Below are 23,185 nucleotides of genomic sequence, written 5' to 3'. Positions count from 1 at the left end.
TGTTTGGAAAATCATGGTTAATCAATATAGTTTGGAGTGTTTCTTTGCACTTATGTAAGCTAGGAAAACAAGAGGCTTTGATAAATAATTTTTTGAGTGTTGAAAATTATCTTATGTAGTGGATCTTACTATGTTAGCTCAGCATGACATTCTGGGAATAGAACCTGTCATTTTCTATAACAGAATATTTATAGTTTCTAGTCCTTCCCAGGCATTCAGTTGCTAAGTATAGCTTTGTCTGTGACAAAACATATTAAGAAAGAGGATTTCTGGGAAGTAGAAATGCAATAACCAATCTGAATGAGGTAGTTGATGTGGATAGCTATTGCATTTGTAATAATGATTGCTTCTATCACTGGTCACAAAGCAAGGCTGAATTTAAATCAGGATTTAGCTCACAATTTTCTTTATTTTGAGCTACTTTTCAAAGTATTCGTGGAAATATTAGGTTTACTATGCTTGCTTTTCAGAGTTGTCAGCTGGCACTCACCGTAACCCACAAGAAACCACCTGAAAATGTATTTTCTCTTTAAAGCTAATGGCTGTTGTGTGGTGTGTTTACACTAAAGATACCTATTCTGACTTAGTGTAGGAAGACTTTGATTAAATGTTTATTTATGTATTTATTAAATGTTAACATTTGTTCACTGTTAATTAAAAATTAGGACAACATATTTAACTTACTGATGTTCTGTTGGTTACTATGAAGTAATGCATGGACTGTCACTTAGCTATATTATTTTGAATAGTTAATTTTGTGGCACTCAGAAAATCAGTATAACATTGTGTTTGTGTATATAATTTCCACTGAATTTTATACGAAAGTATTGTGGGGTTAAGAACCTCAAAAGTATTAGGATACACTGCTTTTAAAAACCTCAGGTATTCTGGTTTTTTCCCCTCCCTTCCCCTCAAGCATTTTACACTTAATTTTATTATGTTGGGAGCAATTCCTCTGGTATTGTGTCAGATGTAGAAGTAATTCTTCATGGTTTGCCTTGCAACTTGAAGGGAGTGAGTGGGTGTGTGAAAACAGGCTGCCCATTTCTTGCAAATAGTAGGTGATGTTCACATCGTCTCATCTCTGTCTAGACAAGGATACATAGTGGAAATGAGGAAGAAACCTGTGTGTAGTTTCTAGTGGTAAATTGTCATAGGTTCTTCCTGCTGCAATTCCAGTACTGTTTGGGAAAAGTTAACATTTTTCTATTGTAATTTGATGTCAGAAAGTCTGTTTTTGTCATTTGATTTCTGTGTCCTGTTTTGGGAGGGTGTCTCAATAGGAAAGAAAATGAGGGAAAGGCAGCTGGCCACACATTTAGGCAAGTAGACTGGATTTAGGAGAATCTGAGGCTTTTTGTTGCAACTTTTTTATGACATACAGACAAATAATTTGCATTCCTATCCAGTCATTTCCTCAGTTTTCCATGAGACTGTTATCATTTCCCTTCTGTTGGCCTTCACTGGCCTAGTCTACAGAAATATTAAAACATCTGGAAAATAATTGGTTTCTGACTTCGAATATGTACCTACCCACAGTCCTAATATAAAATGATCTTCCTTGAGGCTTGATGTAACTATGATTACAGGGAGTAATGGTGTTCCATGCTGAATAATTCTCAGTATGTGTATATCACTTTCTGTTCTGAAAAGCAAGTTTCCAAATGCCTTAAACACTTTATTAAAATAAAAATGCAAAAGCCGGAGTATTGCTTTGTCTTTGAGTTGAGATTGTCTCCTCCTCTTGTGTTCCGTCAAGTGGGAAGCCTGAGCATCTGAAAGCTGGTGACATGCAGCAAGAATTTGGCACGGCAAAGGTCTACTTTGGGATCTTCAGGGACTGAAAAAAACACATCTGGGAAGAAAACGAGGTTCCTAGTGACTGATACAAATGTTTCTGTTGCATCTTGCTGTGCTGCCAAGCAGAGTGTGTGGTTCAGGCTTAAGGAAAGGCAGAGGCACCGGTTGAATTTGAAGCACGTCTTAAATATTTCTCAGGGTGTGTGGTTTTGGTGGTGGTTTTTTGGCCTTGTTTTAATCAGAATATGGTCTTAATGAACATTGAGTTAAAAAGCTGTGAAGGTGTTTAAAGGTTGTGTTCTGGAGGCTGATGAAATGCCAAGCTCCCATCTGAGGGATTATGGAGATGTGATTCAGCATAGTAATTTTAAGTGCAGTGTTCCTGGCTGTGCCAATCTCTGGAGAAAGTTCCAGCTCAAGTCCTGGTCTTGTGATCACTTGATACTCAAAAGTACTGTTAGCAAAAGCTCCTACACTTGTTTTCTGGAATTAAATCCCATTTCGGTAATTCTGCTTGATCTTTACAGAATTTATCACTTCCCATTTACATCTTTCCTTTCTCAGTCATTTTCCTAGACTGCTGTGCATATCCGAATGTTTAAATTGATTATACTGTCACACCTTAGATATGATGATATTTTATCATTAGAGCAGAGCTGATCTTGGTGCAGCTACTGAGGGTCGTGTTGGGGCTAGCCCTCAGTAGCTGTGCAGGTGACCTTGTGTGGGATGGCAGAGGGACCATCCTTTGCCTTTGCTGGGGCTCCCACCCACTTAAGGCAAGGTATTCAATGTGTAGCATTATCTTCTTCTGAAGTGCACAGAATTTCTCTACAAAAGAAAAATAGTCCCTAGAATTCTTTTTTAGATTCAAATTAATTTATCTAAAATGTGTATGTACTATGCTAGTATTTTTTTAAATGTTAGGAGTTATGCATCTTTTTTATTTGTTTACAGAGAGTTTGACTGAGTGTTGTTCTAAAGCTGTAAGAAGAATACTGCAGAAGCATTGGCAACATGACCTGACTTGTGTGTTGGTGAAAGTAGTTTTACTTGTCAGTAACACTCCCAGTGGGAATGCAAACTGTGAGACAATATTCCAAGGATCCGAATAATTCATTGTGTTGCTGTACTCTGTTGGGTCACAGCCCAAGACAGTGGGTTGTCTTGCTTTGTATTTTCAAGCACTGACTTGCCTGTTGAGTGTTTATGCAAGCTCAGATTTTTATTTTTAAACTCAACCATGGAGAATAAACTAAAAGATTGCTTAAGTAGCACACTAGGGGTTTTTTTTTTCAGTAACTCCACAGTCTAGTTTAGTAAGCTGGTAGCAGTTTAAAACTATCCTTAGTGTAGCTTTAAATGTTCATTATGAAAACCCAAATACTTACAAAGGCTAAGCAGTTGAAAATGATAGGCTTCAAGAGGCATAGTCTTAAATTAAATGGATTATTCTTTCTGTACCCTGCTTTCAGTGTACAGGGAAGAGTACTTTGCAGTGAAATATCTGTCTGAAATTCAAATGCAGAGCAAGACCTTTGTTTATTTGATTTCAATTTTCTAAAAATTGTGATCAGAAAATTTTATTTCCTTTTGCACCACTCTGTAAGAAACTTGAAAGATAATCACTTCAATTAGTGACAGTCTTCTGACTTATGTCATTGCCCTTGAGCAACATCAAAATACAATCACTTGGATTTATTCCGTAGTCTCAAGTGTGAATTGCTGGGGTAGCTCCTAATAAGCCACAATGATGTCAGTGTTTCAGGAAGAGCTATCATTATGAGATCCCTGTTACTGGTTTACTGCTCCACTGACCTAAAAACACTTCCTTGTGGCATGGATCTCAAAATCTAACTGTACACAGAAAGATGAGACATTTGTAAAGAAAAGCTTGAGTTAGATTACTTAAATGGGCACCAAAATAAGTTGTTTCAAAAACTGTGTAGCATAAGGGCTTTAGGGCGACAGTTCCTGATGTTAAGGCTGTTCTGCCCTGGCTGCTGCACCACACTGGTCACACTGCCTTTCAGAAGGCTGTCAGGCTGGTCACAGGTTAACTACAAAACTCTCAGCTCCTGTTGCTTGGGTTAAACAAACAAGAAGGGAATAAAAAACAAAACAAAACAACAACAAAACCACAAAACCAACAAGAAGGAGAAACAGAAGCTATCACCTTTTATACATTGAGCTATTAGAATCTGTATGGGGTTTTGTTTTATTATTTTAAAACAGTATGCCACAAAATGTAAGCTCTTCACAATTAATTTTTTTTTGGCATACATTTTATTTGGTTGTATTACATGTCAGCACTCTGAAGATTGAGACAGGGCCTCAGAATTCATGAAATATATATAAGTAAATATTTTGAAAAATACTTCCTGTCAGTTTAGTCTGAGGTAAGTAGATACAACGATGTGTCAAAAGCTGCTTTTTTTTTGTTCATTGAATGGCTGCAGACTGAAGCAAAACCATGCATCTATTCAGTTATAATCTGTCATGCATCTTGTTTTAGGAAGATACATGAGTAGAATGTGTGATGACTGAGAGGGAGTCCCTCTATTAGTGGCATTTGAAGTTATGTTTACAGCTCAGACAAAAGCGTAGATTTATAGGTTGCATGGGAAGCAGTGTAGAGACAAAGTACCTGGTGGCACACACTGGTGTGGACAGGGAATTTCTGGGGCATTTTTTCTTCTTACCATCACTCTTCCTGCCTCTGTTCACAGCTCCTCTGGAATCTTGTGCTCAAGCTGCAGTGGGCTGCTGAGGAGAGGTTGTCCCTGTCTTTTCACTTTTTTTCAGCCTGTCAGTCATTTAACCTTCAGGTTTTTATCCCCCAGGAGAGAGAAAGTCTTTCATATCAATGCAGTAGCTGCCAACTTGAGATCAATCTAATCTTAGCTGTAGTTATTTTTAGCAGAACAACATAACAATCTTTTATGCTCCAAATAAGTGGAGTTACTGAAGGTTATATTTTATTCTCTTGTTCACAAGCAAACTGACGGGAAGCAGATGTTCTCTTAGTGTACTCTGAAGTTAGGCCAGACGCAGTAAGTGAAACTTCCTTACAGGTACTTGGGTCTGAGTTAACAAGAAAATCAAATGCAGAAATAAAGGCATTGTCTGTTGTTATTTATTTAATTTTGGCTTTGGTTTTTGTTTGTTTTTGTTTTTAATTGGAGTAATTTCTGTTCCTTTCAGCAAAGCATCCTGTCAAAACTAGTTGAGTTTTTTAGAAGCTGGTTTCCTTTTCCACAGTATAAGAAAAATGATGACATACTTCACCGACTGGTAAGTGATCACTTTTTTTATTTTTCCATTTCCTTTCCTAATCCACAGGTCTTCCTCTGCTCTGTATCTCATCCTCTGAACAACATCTTTGGTCTGTATTGTTGGGTTTGGCTCTAAGAGTTTTACTTATTCTTTAGATAATACTTATTCTGGTTTTCAGTTACTGTGCCGAATTGGGCACAAAAGGACAGGAACAGTATCAGTAGCCAGGTTGAAGATGTTCAAACTGTGGAAGATAATAAAAAAAAAATACGTGAGAAATTAAAGAAATTCTTGAAAGCTGAAATGAGTTTAATTGCAGTATGGGTACCCCTTTGGTGGAAAGCAGTGGGGAGACGCTGGCTGAGAAAGTCCATGTGTTGCAGCCTAGTGCCTTGTAGAGACCACCTAAGACAGAAGGTTCTAGAGCTTCAGCTGAGTATTGCTTCACCCTCTGTTTCAGCTTGTTAGTTCAGGCCCAGCACCACCACAGTGCAGCTGTACTGGCCCTGGACCAATTCTGGCCTCTTTGCTTCTGCACTGCTCTCTACAGGGCTTCTGCATTTGGGAAAGGCAAATCAAACTTTGTTTGCTCTTTCTCTGCAGCACTGCTTTCCAGTCTGGGCTTGTCTCAGATCTGCTTTAACTTGTACCCAGCTCCTTCACACTCCTAGTATGGCTTGCAAATGTCACTTTAGTCAGACTGTTCCAGAATCTAGAATTTTGATTTGTTTTTTTTCTACTACAATATAGGGATGATGTCCTCAAATGGAGTTTCAAAAGAAAATGTTAAGCAGTATGAGAAATTAGAATTTTCCACTTCTCACAGAGTTCTGCTGTATCTCAGTTCTCCTTTATCTCAGGAGGACAAAATTTCCTCTGAAAATCTCTCATCAGTGATCTTTGATTGACTTTTTTCTTCCTCCCTCTTCCCTATGAATCGAGGGTATTATCTTAACAGCAATTTTTAGCCTTACTTTCTTGAGATGAAGACGTAACCCAAGAACATGGAAAACATGTTTGTCCTGCTGCATACTACAGTAGAGTACTGAAATGACACAGGATGCGTCGGAGGAGGGCAGAGTTTCCTCTTGCACACAGTCCTGAAACAAATGTTTTCCATTAAAAGTAGAATGAAAGTTATCTGAGGTGACATCTGTGCATGGAATTAAATTTCTAAACTAGCTATCTTATGGTTTCATAAAGAATCTCATTCTGTCAGTGACAGAATGAAACAGATTTTGTACTGTGAAATGTCACACTTGTGTTAAAAGTTTCTATTAGAGACTTTTCAGAAATATTCTCTTTTCTCTCCTGTAATTAGTTAGATGCAGGGATGCACATGTTCAGTGTTCGCTGGGTTTTGTTATGGCATTCTTAACTTGAAGTAATTGTGGTTTGGTGCAGTATTCGAATGACAATTTCAGGGGGCTTCTCTGATGGTTGTATTTGTCTTCAAGAGTTGTCTAGTTGTCTTCAAGAGCTATAGTTGGGGAAGAAAGTAGCAAATGCTTATGGCATCAAATTCACAAATAAGGAACTCCCTGAAATTTATCTGGAGTTTAGCAAGTGTGAGGTCTTTGGAGCCCCATGCTGTTTCATGCTTGGATTGAGTTCCCTTGGGAAAGGTACAGAATCCTGCAGGAGAGTACTCCACTGCCGTGGCTTCGGGCTTCAGTCCAGTGCATTGACCCTACTGTTACTAAGTGTCCACAAGTGACTTTTTGTTGACTAATTTGCAATATCTCTCTTTCTCTCTCTAAGTTTTGTTTGTTTGTTAATGACGTAAATGATGTCACAACATTTTAAAAAAAAGTATTTTCTGGGTTTTTTTAATGATCTGATAGATACAATACCTCTCTGATTCTTATGGAAATATATTGGCATACTCTGTGGCCTGTTTCCAGTTATTGTTACTATCTAGGTCAGATCACAAAGTCAGTGTGATGCATCCTGCAGGCCTGAACTGCTAGGTAGTGTGTGAGCTTTTAAAGCTAAACAAGTTTAATAAAAAAGTAGCTACTTGTGATATATCTGAAAACATTCCTGTACTCTGGGAACAGATTGTTGTCAGTAAAGTGTAGTGTGTGTGGGTGTTTTCCTTGTTTTGCTAACTTAATTTTAAGAATTTGCATATTCTTTACTAATGCCTGTTTTTTCTCCTGCCCATTTCTATGTGGTAAGGATGTCGGATTTCGATTTGACACGCTCCGTACCATCCTGCAACAGGAAGTTCTGCTGCAGGAGGATGTGGAACTGATTGAATTCCTTGACCCCAGTATCCTGTCTGCAGGGCAGTGTAAGCAACAGGAAAACAGGCAGCTTCCAACGCTACGCTCCCTAGCAACTCCTAATATTTGGTATTGTATTGAGGATATCTACTGTTATATTCACTGAGAAAAAAGCAAAAAATATATTGTGCATTATTGAGATAAAATGCAACATTAAAGTAACTATATTTTTTCTCACGTCCTTGGGTCTTTATTCTAATAGTCCCCGGATTTTTGTATAAGCATGTTTTTTTTCATTGGGCATTTTGTTGAAAGAGTGAATTTTAATCTGAGATAACTACATGAGCATGAGTGAATACTCCCAAACTGATATATTCCATAAGGAAGAACTAACATAGCTGATTAGTTCATTAATTTCTGAAACTATATAGAGGTGATTTTGATAAATGAGACATGATTGTGAAGACTGAATTGAAAAGTGTTTATTTTGGTGTGGTCTTCATAACATATGTTGTGGGTGGGGGGAGGTGAGGTAGGATGTGCAATTAATTTTCAAACATAGAATATCAGAAGAATAAACTACAGAATATTTTAGTAAGATGCATTGAAGTCAGCAGAGTTGTGGAATTCACTCAAGAATACTGAAGGAGCTGACTGCAGCAGTATCTGAACAGCTACCACCTGTATTTAAAAAATACCACCAGTGGTTGTTCTGACAGAGTATCTTGCTTGGAAATGCGGGAATCAGTAGAAAAAAATATTGCATAATATGGGCCAGTGTTATTTTCTCATACATAAACTAAAAAGTAGATGAAATTATTATAGAGTCACACCTCAACTGTTTAAGTTATGTTATTATTGATGCTCTCTGCCAAACAAGAGAACTTTTGAAACAGATTTTTCTGGTCCTAGCATTATTCAGTTTCTTTAACTTTCAGCTGATAAAGTACACTTACAAAATTTGTGAATGTTGTTCACCTTCCAGATGACACCAAGTTTGTGTTTTCATAGACTAGAGGTCAACATTAGCTTGGAGAAATACGTTGAAAACGATAGAAAATTCAATAAAGACAAACGTTTACACTTGGGAAGGAAAAGTCAAGTTAATAAACACCAAGTGATGAATGGTTGGGTATGCAGTAGTACTCCAGAAAAGGATCTGCATATTGCTGCGGTGAATAGTGCTAGAATGTGTACAACGTGGTGATCAGTCATCATTTGTTCTGTTCAGAAAAGGGAAGGATAGGAGGAAGAATAATGCAATTAATCTGCCACTGATTCAAACTGGGACTTGGGGGAAATCTTTTGAATTCTAAGGATACTTAGGAGTTGGAATAGCTATGGCATGGGTTGTGGAGTCTCCATTTTCATCTTTGGTCTGTCCGTGATGATCTGGGTCAACCAACCAGAAGCTGAAAATGAACAAAGTGAGCTCTTGAATCCCTTCTAGTCTTTCATTGCTGTGATTTTTTTTATTTGTGGGACTTTATTTTTTTAATGTACCAAGGAAGTTACACTGTGTCTGTCCCTTTTATAGGTAGTTACATATTTGGAATATTTTAACCCTGGACCTTTACTGAAACCTGTCAGTAACCCTAAAGAGTTAACACTTGTAAAGCTGGTTGAAATTTGACCACAAAACTGTCCAGGAAATAGAAACTCAGAGATTGTGTCTTATTTTAGAAATGGAAAAATATTCCTTGTGAATACTTCTGAACCTAAATGCAGGATTCACAGCTTTAAGGGATAATGGAAAAAAATGTTTTTCATTGAAAACACTCTGGAAAATTACAGTTGTAATGCACCTTGAAGCTGGTATCTCATCCATCTCTCTGAAGATTGTGATTATTTTACAAAAGTGGGTAATAATATATATGAAACACAGTGTGTTTTCTAGCAGTTACTTATTTATGTTGAATTTTTATAGAGGAAAGTAACAACTTTATAAGCTTTTTAAATGTCTGAGAAATAACTGAGATACTAGGAACTCTATTCTTTAAGGATTTTCAAAAGGTGCCAATTTATTTTAAATGATTATTCAAGCTATCTTTATAAAATTGTGTTAGAAACTAGTGGTGCATTGGTGTCCAAGTTAAATGAGTCAGACTCTAGAAAAAATACAGCTGGCACTACCTGAGGGATTTGCTACCAAAAGAAACATGCCCTTCCCTACTGTACTCTTGAACCTGGAAGTACAGATATTACAGTTCCTACACGCCCTGGCTTATAATGCTGAGTAGTCAGGTTTTTTTCTTTTTTTATTTTCTTTTCTATTTTTTTTTAAAGTCATATGTGTAAGAGAAACTGACCTTTCAAAATGGTACATTACTCTCCTACTGAGGCTGTAAAAAAGCTGAAGAAAGGTTTCCTTAGAGTATACCAGCCAAGTAATATCATGTATGTATTCATCTAAACCTGCCACCTAGGAGTAGTTTTCAGTGTTTACAACTCCCTTCAGGACCTACATAAAAGCGCCATAATAAGATGTTGTAATCTCAACTGTAGCTGAAAACTTTGTGATTTTCCCACTTGTTTGCCCTCAGTAATATGTGGTTGGTGATACTGTCTCTGTTTGCAGGGATGTCTCGCTGTTCCTTGCCTTTGTAAGTGCACTGCTTATGTTTCCTTCGTGGTGGAAGGAATCATCATGGCTGCTGTGCGGACCAGTGCTGCTTGTCTATGCAGTTTTTAGAGTGTGGGGCACATGGAGGACAGCCAAGCTGCAAATGTCCCTGCGAAAATACTGTATCCAGCTGGAAGAAACAGTGGCGAATAGCCGAGCTTTCACTAATCTCGTGAGGAAAGCTCTGCGACTCATTCAAGAGACCGAAGTAATTTCCAGAGGATTTACCCTGTGAGTCTGTATTTCACTTTATTTAATACACAGATCCATTCAAACCAGGTGTTGTCTAAAATTGTCTCATTACACTGTCTCCCATAACTAGTGGAATTACTGAAAAACGTAATATTTAAAGGTTTTCATTTACATAAAACAGTGTAATTACCATTCATACTAGAAGTATGAATTCTAACAACTCAGTGTTAAAACCCTGCATCCTGAAGGTGAATTAAGTCTCACAAAACTCATATGCCTTCGAAATGTCTTGTGTTGCTAGCAATGAAATATATGAACAAATGGACTTTGAACTAAGTTAGTTAACTATTTTGGGGAGTCATTTAGAGAGTTTTCTCTTACATTACCAATTCTATGTAAATAAACTGATCTGCAAGTAATCACTCATATTTTAGAAAACAGGATGACATGAAAACCATTCTATTTTTATTTAACAAATAACAGTCTGAAGTAGTGAGGACACAGCAATCAGCAAAGACCATCAAACATCATTTCCCACCTCAAGTAAAGTTAACATTAGTTAACATTTTTTTCTTGCATACAATTGTTGAAACATTTAGATTCTTAAATTATTTGTTCTCTTTTACTTTTTCACTTAAGAGATGCAAAAATGCTTCTGATTATTTAGCTCTTGTAGTTATTTGATAAGTTTTGCTTATTTGCTATGTGAAAGGACATCAGAAAGTGTTCAGTGTATGCAGTGACTCCAAAGCCAACAGGCCTGCTTCTGTGAGCTCTCATTGCCGTGGATGCTTTTGCATTGTAACCACGTATGGTGAATCCAGATCTGTGCTAGTTCTGCTTAAGGCTAAAGGAGGTGGGAAACACCAACACCTAAAATACAGTCAACTTCTAAAAAAAAAATCAAAAATTCCCTTGCGGGCACCAAGAAGATGTTTATCCAGTAGTTGTGCTAGACCAACTATTCTACATTCAGACACATGTTCTTACATGCAAGTTTGCAACTTCAGACTTAAAATTTTGGATTAATTTTCTAGCTTGAGATACCTTCAGTGTACTTCATTGAAGAAATGTTTCATTCTCTCTTTGGAATGCATAAGCATGTCTTCAGTCTGCCTAGCTATGTGATTTTTGTTTTGGTCTGGTTTTTTGCTGAAGAAGCATATACTTGAGCAATAGGCAGTCTTATCTTTGCAAACGGGTTCTTAAAAGAAATTATTGTTCAGGCTTGTCCAAATTACAGATGAGAAAAACATTTGGATTTTTGCCTAAGTTTAAGCAAACGAACTTGTGGTCAATGTCTAAATTGCTGCTGCCTTATTCTTTTACTACATATCTTAGATAACAGATTAATAAAAAACAGACTGGTCTTTAAGCTGATGCTTGATCTAATAGCTTCTTTACTTGAAACTTTGGCAAGCTTTTCAAAAGACTTTGACATATGGATGGAGTGGGAGAAGTCTGAGTGTGCCAGCATCCTCGTTGGAACAACTGGACAGTATAAAGAAGTCGGTGCTGTACAAGTTTTGGGTTGGTTTAGCCTAGAGGGAGTTCTGACTCGAGAGTGTCCTTTTCTTCCTCCACATATGCAAGAGATGCTGCTGCACAGGGCAATGTGAAATTCTTTGCTTTGGGTAGCTCTTTGTGTATGATCCAAAACACTAGTTTTCCCTTTTTTTTCTAGAATTTTCTACAGTAAACCTCAGCAGAACAAAGTTTAGAATGTTTTCCTGTCATAACATTGTCAAAATCTTAGTGCCTGTTTAGAAAGAGTCTCATGTCAATAGAAGTGGTTGCATTTGGAAAGTTACTGAGTCTCCTCTTGTGTTATTTTACATCCTTGAAGGAATGAGATTTCAGTCAGGTACATCATCCTGGTGAGTGCTACAGATGCAGCTGTTTTAAGGTACTGCTAACTCAGCATAGTTTGGCCTGTGCATTGACCATATTGTGACTGGAAATATATTGAAGCTGTCATTTAAATAGTACCAAGTTCAGACTTCGACTGGTTGTAGTTAGCTAAACTCTGACAGGGCAAGTCCAGGTGTGCAGCTTTGGCCTGAAGTTCCTGGTGCTCCTCTGCTGGTTTTCCTCCCCATTACATCATCCATTGCTATTCCCATAGGCTAATTTACATATCCATTGAAACATCTATGGCTTTGCTTTATTCTACTCTATTTGCCCCTTATTAGTTGATACTGGACTGTCTCTGTAAAAGGTAGATAATTACTGATGAGGTTTTGGTCAGTTGTCTGTAGGTTAAGTGGTTTACTACTGTGTGACAGTGAGTGCTAACTCAAATATTCAAACATCCTTTTGCCTTCATTCCCCTTCCACCCAGTAAAACTGACTGCAGCCACACAGATCAGGAACTAAGAACTTGAGCAGGGAGCTTGGACTAAATGGCCTCCAGTGGTCCTTTCCAATCTTAACTATTCTGTGATTCTGTAATCCTGTCAGGCTTCTCTTCTATTAGCTGCTCTCAAAGACAGCTGGATATTCTGATTCCAGCATGGCCTTTGGAAGTGTTTAGCACTCTGTTGGAATTTCAGATGTGTCTGCATGGTACCAGCTCTGTGATGCAGAGATTGCCGAGACCTCAGCTGGGTAGCTTGGATTACAGGAATTGTGTAGCAAAGGTAGGGCAGTGCTCTACTCAGGCAGAAGGGCAGTATTTCTGTCTAATTGCTCATTTGCAATTAGCCAAATGAAGCCTGTTCTGCAGGGTAATGAAAGTATGCCCATTGTCTTGCACATCATAAAACCAGACTGAAGGAATACATAATGAAAGGCTGCAACAATAAGCAGTGTTTTTCCTTTGCCTGTCACCAAAAAAATTAACTTCTTTTCCAAAATGCTCCCTTTCTACTGTATTTTAAACTAGAATTAAGCTCTAGGAGCTTAATACATATGGAGGTGCATTAGCTCTTTATAGAACTGCTTTCATGCCAGAGTGCAGTAATAGGTTTTTAATCATGTTAATTAATTTTTTTTAATTTTATATAAACTTGTTAAAAGTTGAAAGCCAATTTAAGATTTGGCTCTTAAAATTAATGAATATTTTGTTGTTCTATACAGTAAAATGGGTTTGGAGCTGTAGTAAAGGGGAAATTCACCCTTAACCTTTTTTTTCTTCTTGCTACTTGTGGCTGATATGCGAAGCTGATAACATTTTGTAAGTCCAATTAAAATACATAGAGAATAAGAGAGAGACTTTTTACAGGGGTGTGTGGTGATAGACAAGGGGGAATGGCTTTAAATTGAAATAGGGCAGGTTTAGATTAGATATTAAGATGAAAATTCTTGACTGTGAGGGTGGTGGGACACAGGAACAAGTTGTTCAGAGAAGTGGTGCATGACCCATCCCTGGAAGTGTTCAGGGCCAGGCTGGATGGGGCTTTGAGGAGCCTGGTGGAAGGTGTCCCTGCCCATGGCAGGGGGTTTGGAATTAGAGGATCTTCATGGTCCCTTCCAACCCAAACCATTCTGTGATTCTGTGAAGATAAATGAAACACTAGGAATTTAGGGATATGACATGCCTGATAGATAGACATATCTAATAGATTCTACTAATTTAAATTAGTAGAATAAGGAAAAATTCTTTTATAAAAAGCACTGAATCAATCCATTCCAGAAGGAAAGCAGATTGTTTTGCTGAATACTGGCAGTACGTGCTGTGCATGAGTTACACTATATGTGTTCTCTATAGGAGTTGGAAAAGTCTGCATCACTGTAGTAGAACATAAATCTGTGTCTCTTTTTTATGGTAGAAGAATTTTGCTCCTTTTCTTTGAGCTTGCTTCTGACAATTCACATGGGGCTTAAGCCTACAAACTGATGTGAGCATTTATACATAAATACTTCCATTTCTTACTTTCAAAAGCTAGGGAAAGGTTAGAGATTGGCATGTACTGCATTACATGCTGTGTTCCCTAGTGAAAGATACAGCAAGGCTAGCATTTTAAATTTACATTTAGAAATGGAAATGAACACAGTTTGTTTTTATTTTTTCTAGATTTTAAAGTAGTTATGAGATGTCATATAAACCATTTTAATAACACATAATTTTAAATGGCATGCAGATATTTTATATTGTATTTCAGCTAGCATATTCAATATATAGCAATATTTGGCATGATTCTGCTTGTGTTAATGGTGTTAAACATACTGATACATGGTTCCAGCCTTACTCACTGGGTGGGCTGCTCTGGTTTTCATATTTGATAGCGAAGGCCACAGGCTATTTCCCCTCCCAGTCAATGTAAAGCACAGTCCAGCTAAGCACATGGAGTAGGACTGTCATTTTCTCAGTGGTCAGCTTTTTAGTCAGATGGACTACAGAAATAGTTACCAATGCAGCAACCCACCTCAGACTTACCAGGAACCCTGTATGCTTTTCCCTTTTAAGTGGCTGGACATGAAATCACCACTGTGCCCTGGGAAAGGTGAGAGCAGAAGCAGGCTTCCAGTCCCCAATTAATTAATCACAACGGATTGTCCTGTTGTCAGACTACGTTCATTCCTGAGTTGATTCTAGTAAAAACAGTCCCAGCAAGTAGAGTGCACCAAGGTTGTTTCTGGAGTCTCAGTCACAGCTTTGACCTCAGTGTGCATATGAATAGATATAACTGGAGCTTGAAGTTCCACACACCTGTTTAATGTTCACCCAGTTCACATTTAATTGTATTTCCAGATGAGGTGATTTCTTACAGTGCTAAAGCCATTCTGAGGTGTATTCTAATAGGCAAATGGCATTGTTTCTTTTAAATGGTATATTCACCTGAATAGCTGGACACCAAATATACTTTCAAATATGCTTGTGTGATGTATACATTTCATGTGTTTACCTGTCAAGACTCTCACAAACACAGCTGTCATTCATTGCATGATGATAAAATCTATGTCACCATTCAAACAATACTTCTCTTCACCTAGAAAACTTTCTGCATCAGGAAGGCTAAATTTTGCATGAAAAGCTATGCGTTGGCACATTTTTTTCTGCAAAAAATTATTGAAAAAATAAATTTGGATATAAGGAGATATATGTTAAGTACCTGTTTATTAAAATTTCCAAAGCTGACAGTGGGGTTGGAATAGTTTTGTATTCTGATTGAGATAATGTTATGGTATGTCTGTCATTATCTACCATTACTGTACCATTTTGGAAAATTTTAGAGAAAATAAATGTCCTCAGGAGTTTTGCCACGGCTCAGATGAGAACAGAATCATGCTATCTACTGAGGAATCCTGGCTGCTGTCTGAAATTTTGATTAAATACATCATTGATATGATCATTTTTTTAAAAAAATTCATAGTTAGTGATTTGAGAAAGCTTTCTAAAGAATGAAATAGGAAAACTGATGTACTGTTTTTTAAAAATACTTTAGGACATCTGTACAGTTGTATCACATTTTACTTTTCAAGTTTGCTTGACAGGGTCAGTGCCGCTTGCCCATTTAATAAAGCTGGACAGCATCCTAGTCAGCACCTGATTGGCCTCCGGAAAGCCGTGTATCGATCCGTCAGAGCCAACTTCCGAGCTGCAAGACTGGCTACTCTGTACATGCTGAAAAAATATCCTTTCTGTAAAAACCCACCAGTTCAGGTAGTCCACGTGGCCTACCTGCAGTTGTGCCAATGTTTAGTGTCAGGATGTCTAGAAACATACAGTATCTAATTACATGTCTAAACAAGATTGGGACTCGTTTTTGGTTTGGAACATCCTTAAAATTTTTGTCTTTTTGTGTACTGTGCCGTGTGAGATAAGATTCAATGTACTGAAAACATTGTCTCATTATTGACACCTATGCTTTTGGTCTAAGTGTTGATGATGTGTTTAAGAGGCCTTCAGAATCTGGTTAAAATTCCTCTTAGCCATCTTTTTCCCTTGCACCAAAATATCCTCTCCTCTGAACAATACAGCCTTTCGGTCAATATTCCTGTGTTCAAAGGTAAGTTGGTTTTCTTCTACCAAAATTATTTGCAGCAAATTAAGCTTTTATGTTAATGTATATCTCAAATGTATTAGAAAGAGATCTGTCTGATGAACAGAGAATTAAAAATTTTAGGTCACAGCTTTATTCATGGTGAAACAAATTACATAAGCTTGATACGTTATCATTCTCACTTCAGTAGAACTAGAAGTTCAGCAATATTTGCTTGTGGCTAGTGTACCCTCTTTTAATTAGATAGCTCCTTCAGTGAGTACAGTTAAATAATTTTGCCCTAATTAAATTTTGTTCCCATGCAGAAGAGAAAATATGCAGTCACATTTTAGCCTTATACCAGGAATTTTGTGTCAAACTTGGTGGACCAGTAATTTAATGAGATGGAAAGTCATATTGCTTACATTTTGTGTGGAGGGACAGTTGGGTACTAGCAGAAACAACTTAGCATTTTCCTACATCATTCTTACTCTGATTTGTTCATGTCAGCGTTGCTCAAAGTCACAGAACAAAATCAGAAAAGAGTATTTCTCTTTTTAATTCAGAATCTAAGGTCATAGTAGGATGCAGTGGCTGAAAGTCTAAACTAGAAATTAGGCACTTTGGGTTAAGTATTTACAGGATGTCGTGCAGACCAGTTCAACAGCTCTCTGCACTGTCCTCCGTTGAATTGTGTGGTAACTCAGGCAGTGCTTCACTCGGCATGCTAGTCCTAAGAGCCTTGTGGGTTCTGCATCATGGGAACCTGATGTAATTATATACAAGCTGGATGGAGGAAATTCTGTAGTTTATGTTACTGGCTGATGTTAATAATCTCATCCTCATCTGATGCAGAATGGTTTGATACTCCATTTCCATTGAACTATTTTGATAGGTAGGACCTGGGGATTGGACTGTGTAAACTTAAAAAGCTTGGATTTTGTTGTAAGGTGATGTTCTTTGCTGTCAAGGCATAAATAGCGGTATTTTTTTATTAGTGATAAAACCAGACATTGGATAGCAGTGTTTTAAACTGAGTGATATCTTACCCCATTAGGATGGAATGCATATAAAATGCATTCTAGGTCTTTGAGATGCACTGAGCACAGGGAAATTTGAAAATTTCCTGTAGTAAATCTAGTAAAAACTTGTTCCTTCTCCTCTGTAAAGGTTTAGTTATTGCATCATGAACTGTTAGAAAAACATGTAACTTTTAACTAGGGAGAGAGAAAGTTCACACAAGAAAAGAAGTAAGTTAAACAAAAAGTAGTACCCTCTTGGTATTATGAAAGCCTAAATCAGATATCCCATGCTGAAAGGTCTGAGTAGAGGAGTAGAGACACTTGGGCATTTTTCAGTGCTGTATTTCTTCCTTGACCAGCCAGTTCATCACATGCTTAGCTCACCCCTGGTGAACAGGTGTGAATTTTGTAGAAGAGCAGCTTGGATTTCCCAGGGATCCTGTGAGGCCCTCGTGTTAGGTTTTTAGATGGGAATGTGCTTGTGAAGACTAAAGTATAAAAGTTTAATTGTTACATACAGGGATACATCAGCATTCTTGCTTTTCTATAGGTAAATAAGAGTGTCTAACCTGATAGAGGTTAGACATTCATTGTACAGATATTTTATTCTGGATTTGACAGTTCATTATTAAGTAGCTTTGCCTTCTCTTCTTTCAAGCTCATAAGGCATGCAAGTTAAACGATTGAAATATTTTCACAGAGACGTAGAAAAATTTAACTAATCTAAGATAATTACTGTATTTTGGCTTTAATGGAAGACATTAGGGCTAAAAATATTTACTACTAGATCAAAGTGCTCAAAGGAAGTGCATTCCTGTATATAATGCTCTAAACTTTCTAAATGTTTGGTCCTTAGGAAGCTAATGGGGGCATGGGATCAGTTCTGTGCTTTCATCTGTCAGATAGAAATGGGAGTGGAAGGGCTGCAGTAGAGGAGGGCAAGGCAGGAGGTGCAGGAGGCCACTGGGAATCCCTGGCTAGCACACAGCATTGGTAAGTGGCTCCTTGGTCAAACCTCTCATTTGAGATGTTGCCTGGAATTTAGTTTTAGCATGACGTAAAAATCCACACGTGTCCAAACTGCTTTTTGTGGCATTCATGCTGTTGGAAATGCCATGTTGCAGGAAAAGGCTAACAAGGAGTACAAGTAGTTTCTAAGATAAGTGGTCCTGAAGGGTTTTGACCTGACTTTTCAGTTTCTGATGGAGTTCCCATCCTCGTCCTATGTGCTCCATCTGCTGGGCGTGCTGTCAGGTTAATTTAGAATAGACACCATTTATGTGAGCCAGCTGCTGGTGACAACAGTAATATTCTGATCCTAATTGATTTACATTGTAGGGTTTTGTGTGAACACTTGATAGGCTTCTTCCCCTCTGGACATTAGGGATAAAGGAGGGAGAAATGTGTTTGTTTAGATCCTGGATGCTTCGCTTTACTGTTTCCTGGGACACAGAATATTACTTTTTCATGCAATGTTCTTCTACTCAATTGGTAAACATCTCTTGAGCAAATCACTTTTGCGAGTTCAATCCTTTGAGAATTTAGCACTTGGAAAATTTGGGTGTGAAAGTGGATGGAACTTGTAGCTTCCCCAGAAGACATTAGTTGGACAAGAGACAAGTGCTTCTAGTTGGCTTTATGTGCAAGAGATGAGAGCATTCAGTTTCTAGATCAAACTATAAATGAAAAAACTCATATTTTAAATTAAGAGACCATATTTTCATTAATGCTTTACAAATATATATATTTCTGTGGAACAAATGTCATTTTGTACTTATGGCCATAAGTTTAGGTTTCTGTTTTAAAATGAATTTTACTATTCTGTGACTGGGGTACTATCAGAAAATGTGGAAAAATCTTGAACTGTTCCTCCCCAGCCTGAGGTTAGCCTAAAATTAGTGCTGTTTTAAAATAAATGCTGCCTAGTCTATGAATTATTTTATCTGTCTTCTGGTATCAGTTATGCTGTGCTTGCTTCCTACTTTTTAAGCATTTTTGAGGACTAGAAATGCACATTTTCCTACTGAGATTTTAAATGTGCTGAATGATGTTGATAGATACCAGTTTGCCGTTCATCCTGCCAAGATCATAATGTCTTTACAGTGATATAATCAATAAAGTTAATGGTATGAGAGTCAGGGAGCTCCTGTTCTTCACAGAGCTTTCTGCAATGTCAAAGACCTTTTACTGTAAAGATCTCTGAGCAGTCCATCCACAGACAGAACTCTCAGCGAATTCACATCCTGAGTTTAGTCTATAACACAGGCTACCTTTAAAACTTAAAATTGCACAGTTGTTCTTTTTCCTCTGTTAAATATGTGATTTCTGGTGTAAGATTGACATGAACTATCTCTTGGAAACTCAGTATTTAAAAGTAAGCTGCTTCACTCATAAGGGACGCAGGGATTTTTCATCAATCTACTTTGTTTCTTTTTATGTGTTTGTATTTAGACATCAGTGTTTTGTCAGTGTCTTATCTCTCATCCTTAAAAGAGCCTTTAAAACTTGTGCTTCAAATAAGGATTGTGAAACTTTCAATTAGACAGGATTCAGGTGGATTTGGGATGAATGTATGTGCTTTCATAAAAATTGCCTGGAATAAGAAACTTTATTAAGCATTTCTTTCCTTTTCTGTGTGTTTAATGCAAAAGTGGCTTTGTTTACCACCTTAACTCCAGCTAAACCTACCCTCTGAACTCGGAGAGTGACAACGTGACCAGCTACATCTGTGTGGTCCCCTTTAAGGAGCTGGGTTTGGGACTGAGTGAAGAGCAGGTCTCCGAAGAGGAGGCACACAATCTGACTGATGGCTTCAGCTTGCCTGCACTCAAGGTAAGCTCTCCTAGAAGGACTTAATGCATCCATGCAGGCTCTTGGTGAAAATCTTTCTGTTGTCATGAAGTCCTGTGGCTTGTACGTCCTAGCCTGTAGCAACACACTGAACTGAGGGTAAGGTGTAGTCAATTAGCCTCTTATCATGTGTTTCTACATTTATCAGCATTCAGGTGATTTCTTTGTGCATGTAGAGAAAGAGAAGTTACTCAATACAACATTAGGATTTTTTCTGCAAATCATGGAAGTTCAAGTCAGTGTTCTATAATCAGCTTGATCAATCCCCTTAAATATGTTTTTTTGCTCTCTTATTTCACCTGATCCCAGCTGAATAAAATAATTTCCAGATCTGTACTTTCTTCTTTTTTTATCTAGTCTTGTGACGTGAATAAAAAGAGAGACATCAGAAGACACAAATTAGTTGTAATTGCCAAAGGGAGTAGCTGCATTTAGTCACACTGAGGAGTAGAAATCATAAGCTTGGACCCCTGCTGCCATCAGCCAGTGTGGTTCTTTGATCTTTGAAAAACATTTAACTGAACAGAGTGACAACCATATAATGGCCTTTTATCTATTTTGTTTTGAGATATTAGGTATTTTTTATTTGCATGAGTCGATTGGAATGAAGATCTAATTTGAATGCAAGTCTTCTGTACTCTAATGGTCCTCTGCCAAGGCAGATCCCTTTTAACATTGTTTTTTTAATCGAAAATTCCATTATTGTATGACTTCTATGTTTCTGTGGGGTTGCCTTTTGTTGCATTTTTTTCTCCTAATTTACAGACCTTGACTTCTTTTGTTCTGACAGTAAATGCTATCAGTAATAGTAATTACTAAGATTTGAGGCTTTGTTTAATTAGCTGTAAGCTAAGAGCTACAATAAACAGGAGCTTTTGGGATTTTTTTTCTTGCATTTCATTAGCTGAAGTTCTAATTGCAACCATGTAAGCCTGCTAATTTGCCCACTTCTTTTTAAGCAGAAGAAGCCAATCAGAGGTGCCCAAGCTTGTAAGATAAGTCTTTGTTTACCTGCAATTTGCAGTAATTTAACTGAAATCTCTTTTAGTTAAGTTGGTTAGGATGCTTTCTGGATACAGTTAAGCTCACAACAACTAGTAAATCTCAATTTATGGTAACTCATAACAGACAGCAATGTAGGCTGGGTGTGGTATAGCTGAACCAAGCTAAATTAACATAAATCAGTCCTAAGCAGATTCCTGTGTAGGTAATAAAATACTTTGATAACCTTGGGACATACTTGTGTGGTGAGCCTTGCATGTATGTGCAGTCCTCTTCAGGTTTTTTTACTTTGAGAGAACTTGTCTTTATACTAAAATGCAGGTCATGCTAAGCCATATGACAAATGTAGCATGTGTCTTTTGGCTAGTTTGTCCTTGAAGTAAAGCAATTTAAAGAGTGAAAATTTTTCACTTGAGAAAAATATACCAGTTTAAGCTGAGGAGAGCCAGTTGGATATTTTGTGAGTGTAAGTGTCAGCAAAAATCATCAGTAGTCATTGGCAGAGCAAGCTACTTGCAACCATAAATACATCTGAAATTTCCTTTTCTCTTGTCGTCATGCCTTTTTTCAGGTAGGTTTTTGATTATTGTTATCAGTTCCTGAAGTCCACTATTTGTGCTGCTTTTTCATTGCCTGTGATTTATGTCTGGTGGAAGGGATTGGTCTTCTTTTGTGCTTATTACAGCATGAGCTTTTGACTTTTTATCCAAAGCACCACACATTCAGGGACACTTGAGAGATTGCTCCCCATTTGTTTGCTTTGTATTCTTGCACCCAGCCAAATCAGTCTTGCATGTGTGCCCCAAATTAATTTCATGTTATTCATGTATTCTTTTTTCTCATGAGCATCTTTTGTAAATTTCTTTTGGAATATTTTATCAGTTTGCATCCAAGTATTTTTGACATGGTGAGTAAATATTTTGTCTTCCTTGGTCTGGAATGCTTGCGAACAAGTTTCAGTCTGCACCTCATAATCACCTACAGCTGATCCCTTTTAATACGGGCCATTATTGCAGAGAAAAGTATCATAACCTTTCCTTTTCATTTTAGACATAAAAGGTGCTGCTGTTCTGTCATGGTCTACTGAGCAAACTTCTCTAAAATAAGAAAACATTTCATTTCATTGGAAGTGGAAGTTCTCAAGAAATTGAAATTGTGGGCTTCCTTGCTCCCAGATGGAGTGGCCTCTTTAGTACCATATATAACATTGTGAATCAATTCATTTCTTAAAAGCCTTTCCTTCCTTGGTGGTATTGGTGGAATTTCTTACTTTGGCTGAAAAAAGAAATAAGTTAGCAGCTCAAGTTTCTTCAGATGCAGAACATTTTTTTGTTGAAGTACAGTGCAATTAGGCTTATGTTTCAAGGTTGGGTGTGGGGCAGTGCAGTAGTTATTAGACTGCAGAAATGACAGCTTGGCCTTAGAAAGGGAAAAATGTCTTTGCTGCCACTGGAATTTTGGCAGCCCTTTATGAGCTGTAGGGTATGTAGAGATTATAGCAAATAATGAAACTGGCTGATGAGAATATGAGGTTTTGGACTCCGACAACTTTCTGAGCATAATTGCATTTAATATCCTTCATCAAGGAATTAACAGTCACCTAAGGTTCACAAGATCTGAACCTCCTCTGCTCTGGAATACCCTTCAAAAACAGTCAGTGGATTTTTGCAGTGTTTCAAAGTTCCTGCTGCTGGCCAAGGAATGTTTTCCCATGGTGTATCTGTACATTTACTTTGGAGGCTGACTGCCTTCTCAGGTGCACAGAGCTAACCCTACCCTGTTTTGCAGGTCCTCTTTCAGCTCTGGGTAGGGCAGAGTTCAGAATTCTTCAGGAGGCTGGTGCTGCTGCTCTCCCCAGCCAACGCGTCCCCCAAGCCCTTGGTGTCCCCGGAGCGGCTGCCCCACCACATCCTGTGCGATGTGACCCAGGGCCTACCTCACACCCACGCCGCCTGCTTGGAGGAGCTCAAGAGGAGCTACGAGTTCTATCGCTACTTTGAAACTCAGCATCAGTCGGGCTTGGAATGGCCAGCCAGGACAAAGCCGAAGTCCAGAGAGCTGAACAGTCTCCAGACAGCAGTACGCAGCTTGCAGCTTCATCTCAAGGCACTGCTCAATGAGTAAGTTTACACATGAATTAACAGAATATGCAGAAGGCTTTGGACTCGAAGTTCTTTGGGTTGTCAGCTTGTATCCCCAATTAAAAGCAAAAAAGGCAGATACACACAGTCTTTGTGATCATAGCCATATCTTTACACAGTATGGGCT

General features: G+C 37.9%; 1 protein-coding gene across 2 annotated transcripts in view; it reads left to right on the top strand.

The window, feature by feature from the left end:
* Positions 1-23,185, top strand: part of VEZT (vezatin, adherens junctions transmembrane protein) — a 50,350-nt gene that overhangs the window by 15,509 nt on the left and 11,656 nt on the right. Inside the window, exons 3-8 of one of the 2 annotated variants that reach the window (XM_082280533.1) lie at positions 5,005-5,094; positions 7,258-7,433; positions 9,883-10,158; positions 15,556-15,693; positions 19,750-19,897; positions 22,706-23,037. In XM_082280533.1, coding sequence (XP_082136659.1) covers positions 5,005-5,094; positions 7,258-7,433; positions 9,883-10,158; positions 15,556-15,693; positions 19,750-19,897; positions 22,706-23,037 — 1,160 coding nt within the window. Of the gene's footprint in view, positions 1-5,004; positions 5,095-7,257; positions 7,434-9,882; positions 10,159-15,543; positions 15,694-19,749; positions 19,898-22,705; positions 23,038-23,185 lie in introns of both variants that reach the window. The other variant, XM_082280532.1, reaches the window with a different exon arrangement.

The sequence above is a fragment of the Coloeus monedula genome (genome assembly GCF_965178545.1).
Source record: "Coloeus monedula genome assembly, chromosome: 4".
In the NCBI taxonomy this organism is placed as follows: domain Eukaryota; kingdom Metazoa; phylum Chordata; class Aves; order Passeriformes; family Corvidae; genus Coloeus; species Coloeus monedula.
The sequence above is the reverse complement of the archived record's forward strand: the minus strand, read 5'-3'. Positions and strand labels throughout refer to the sequence as shown.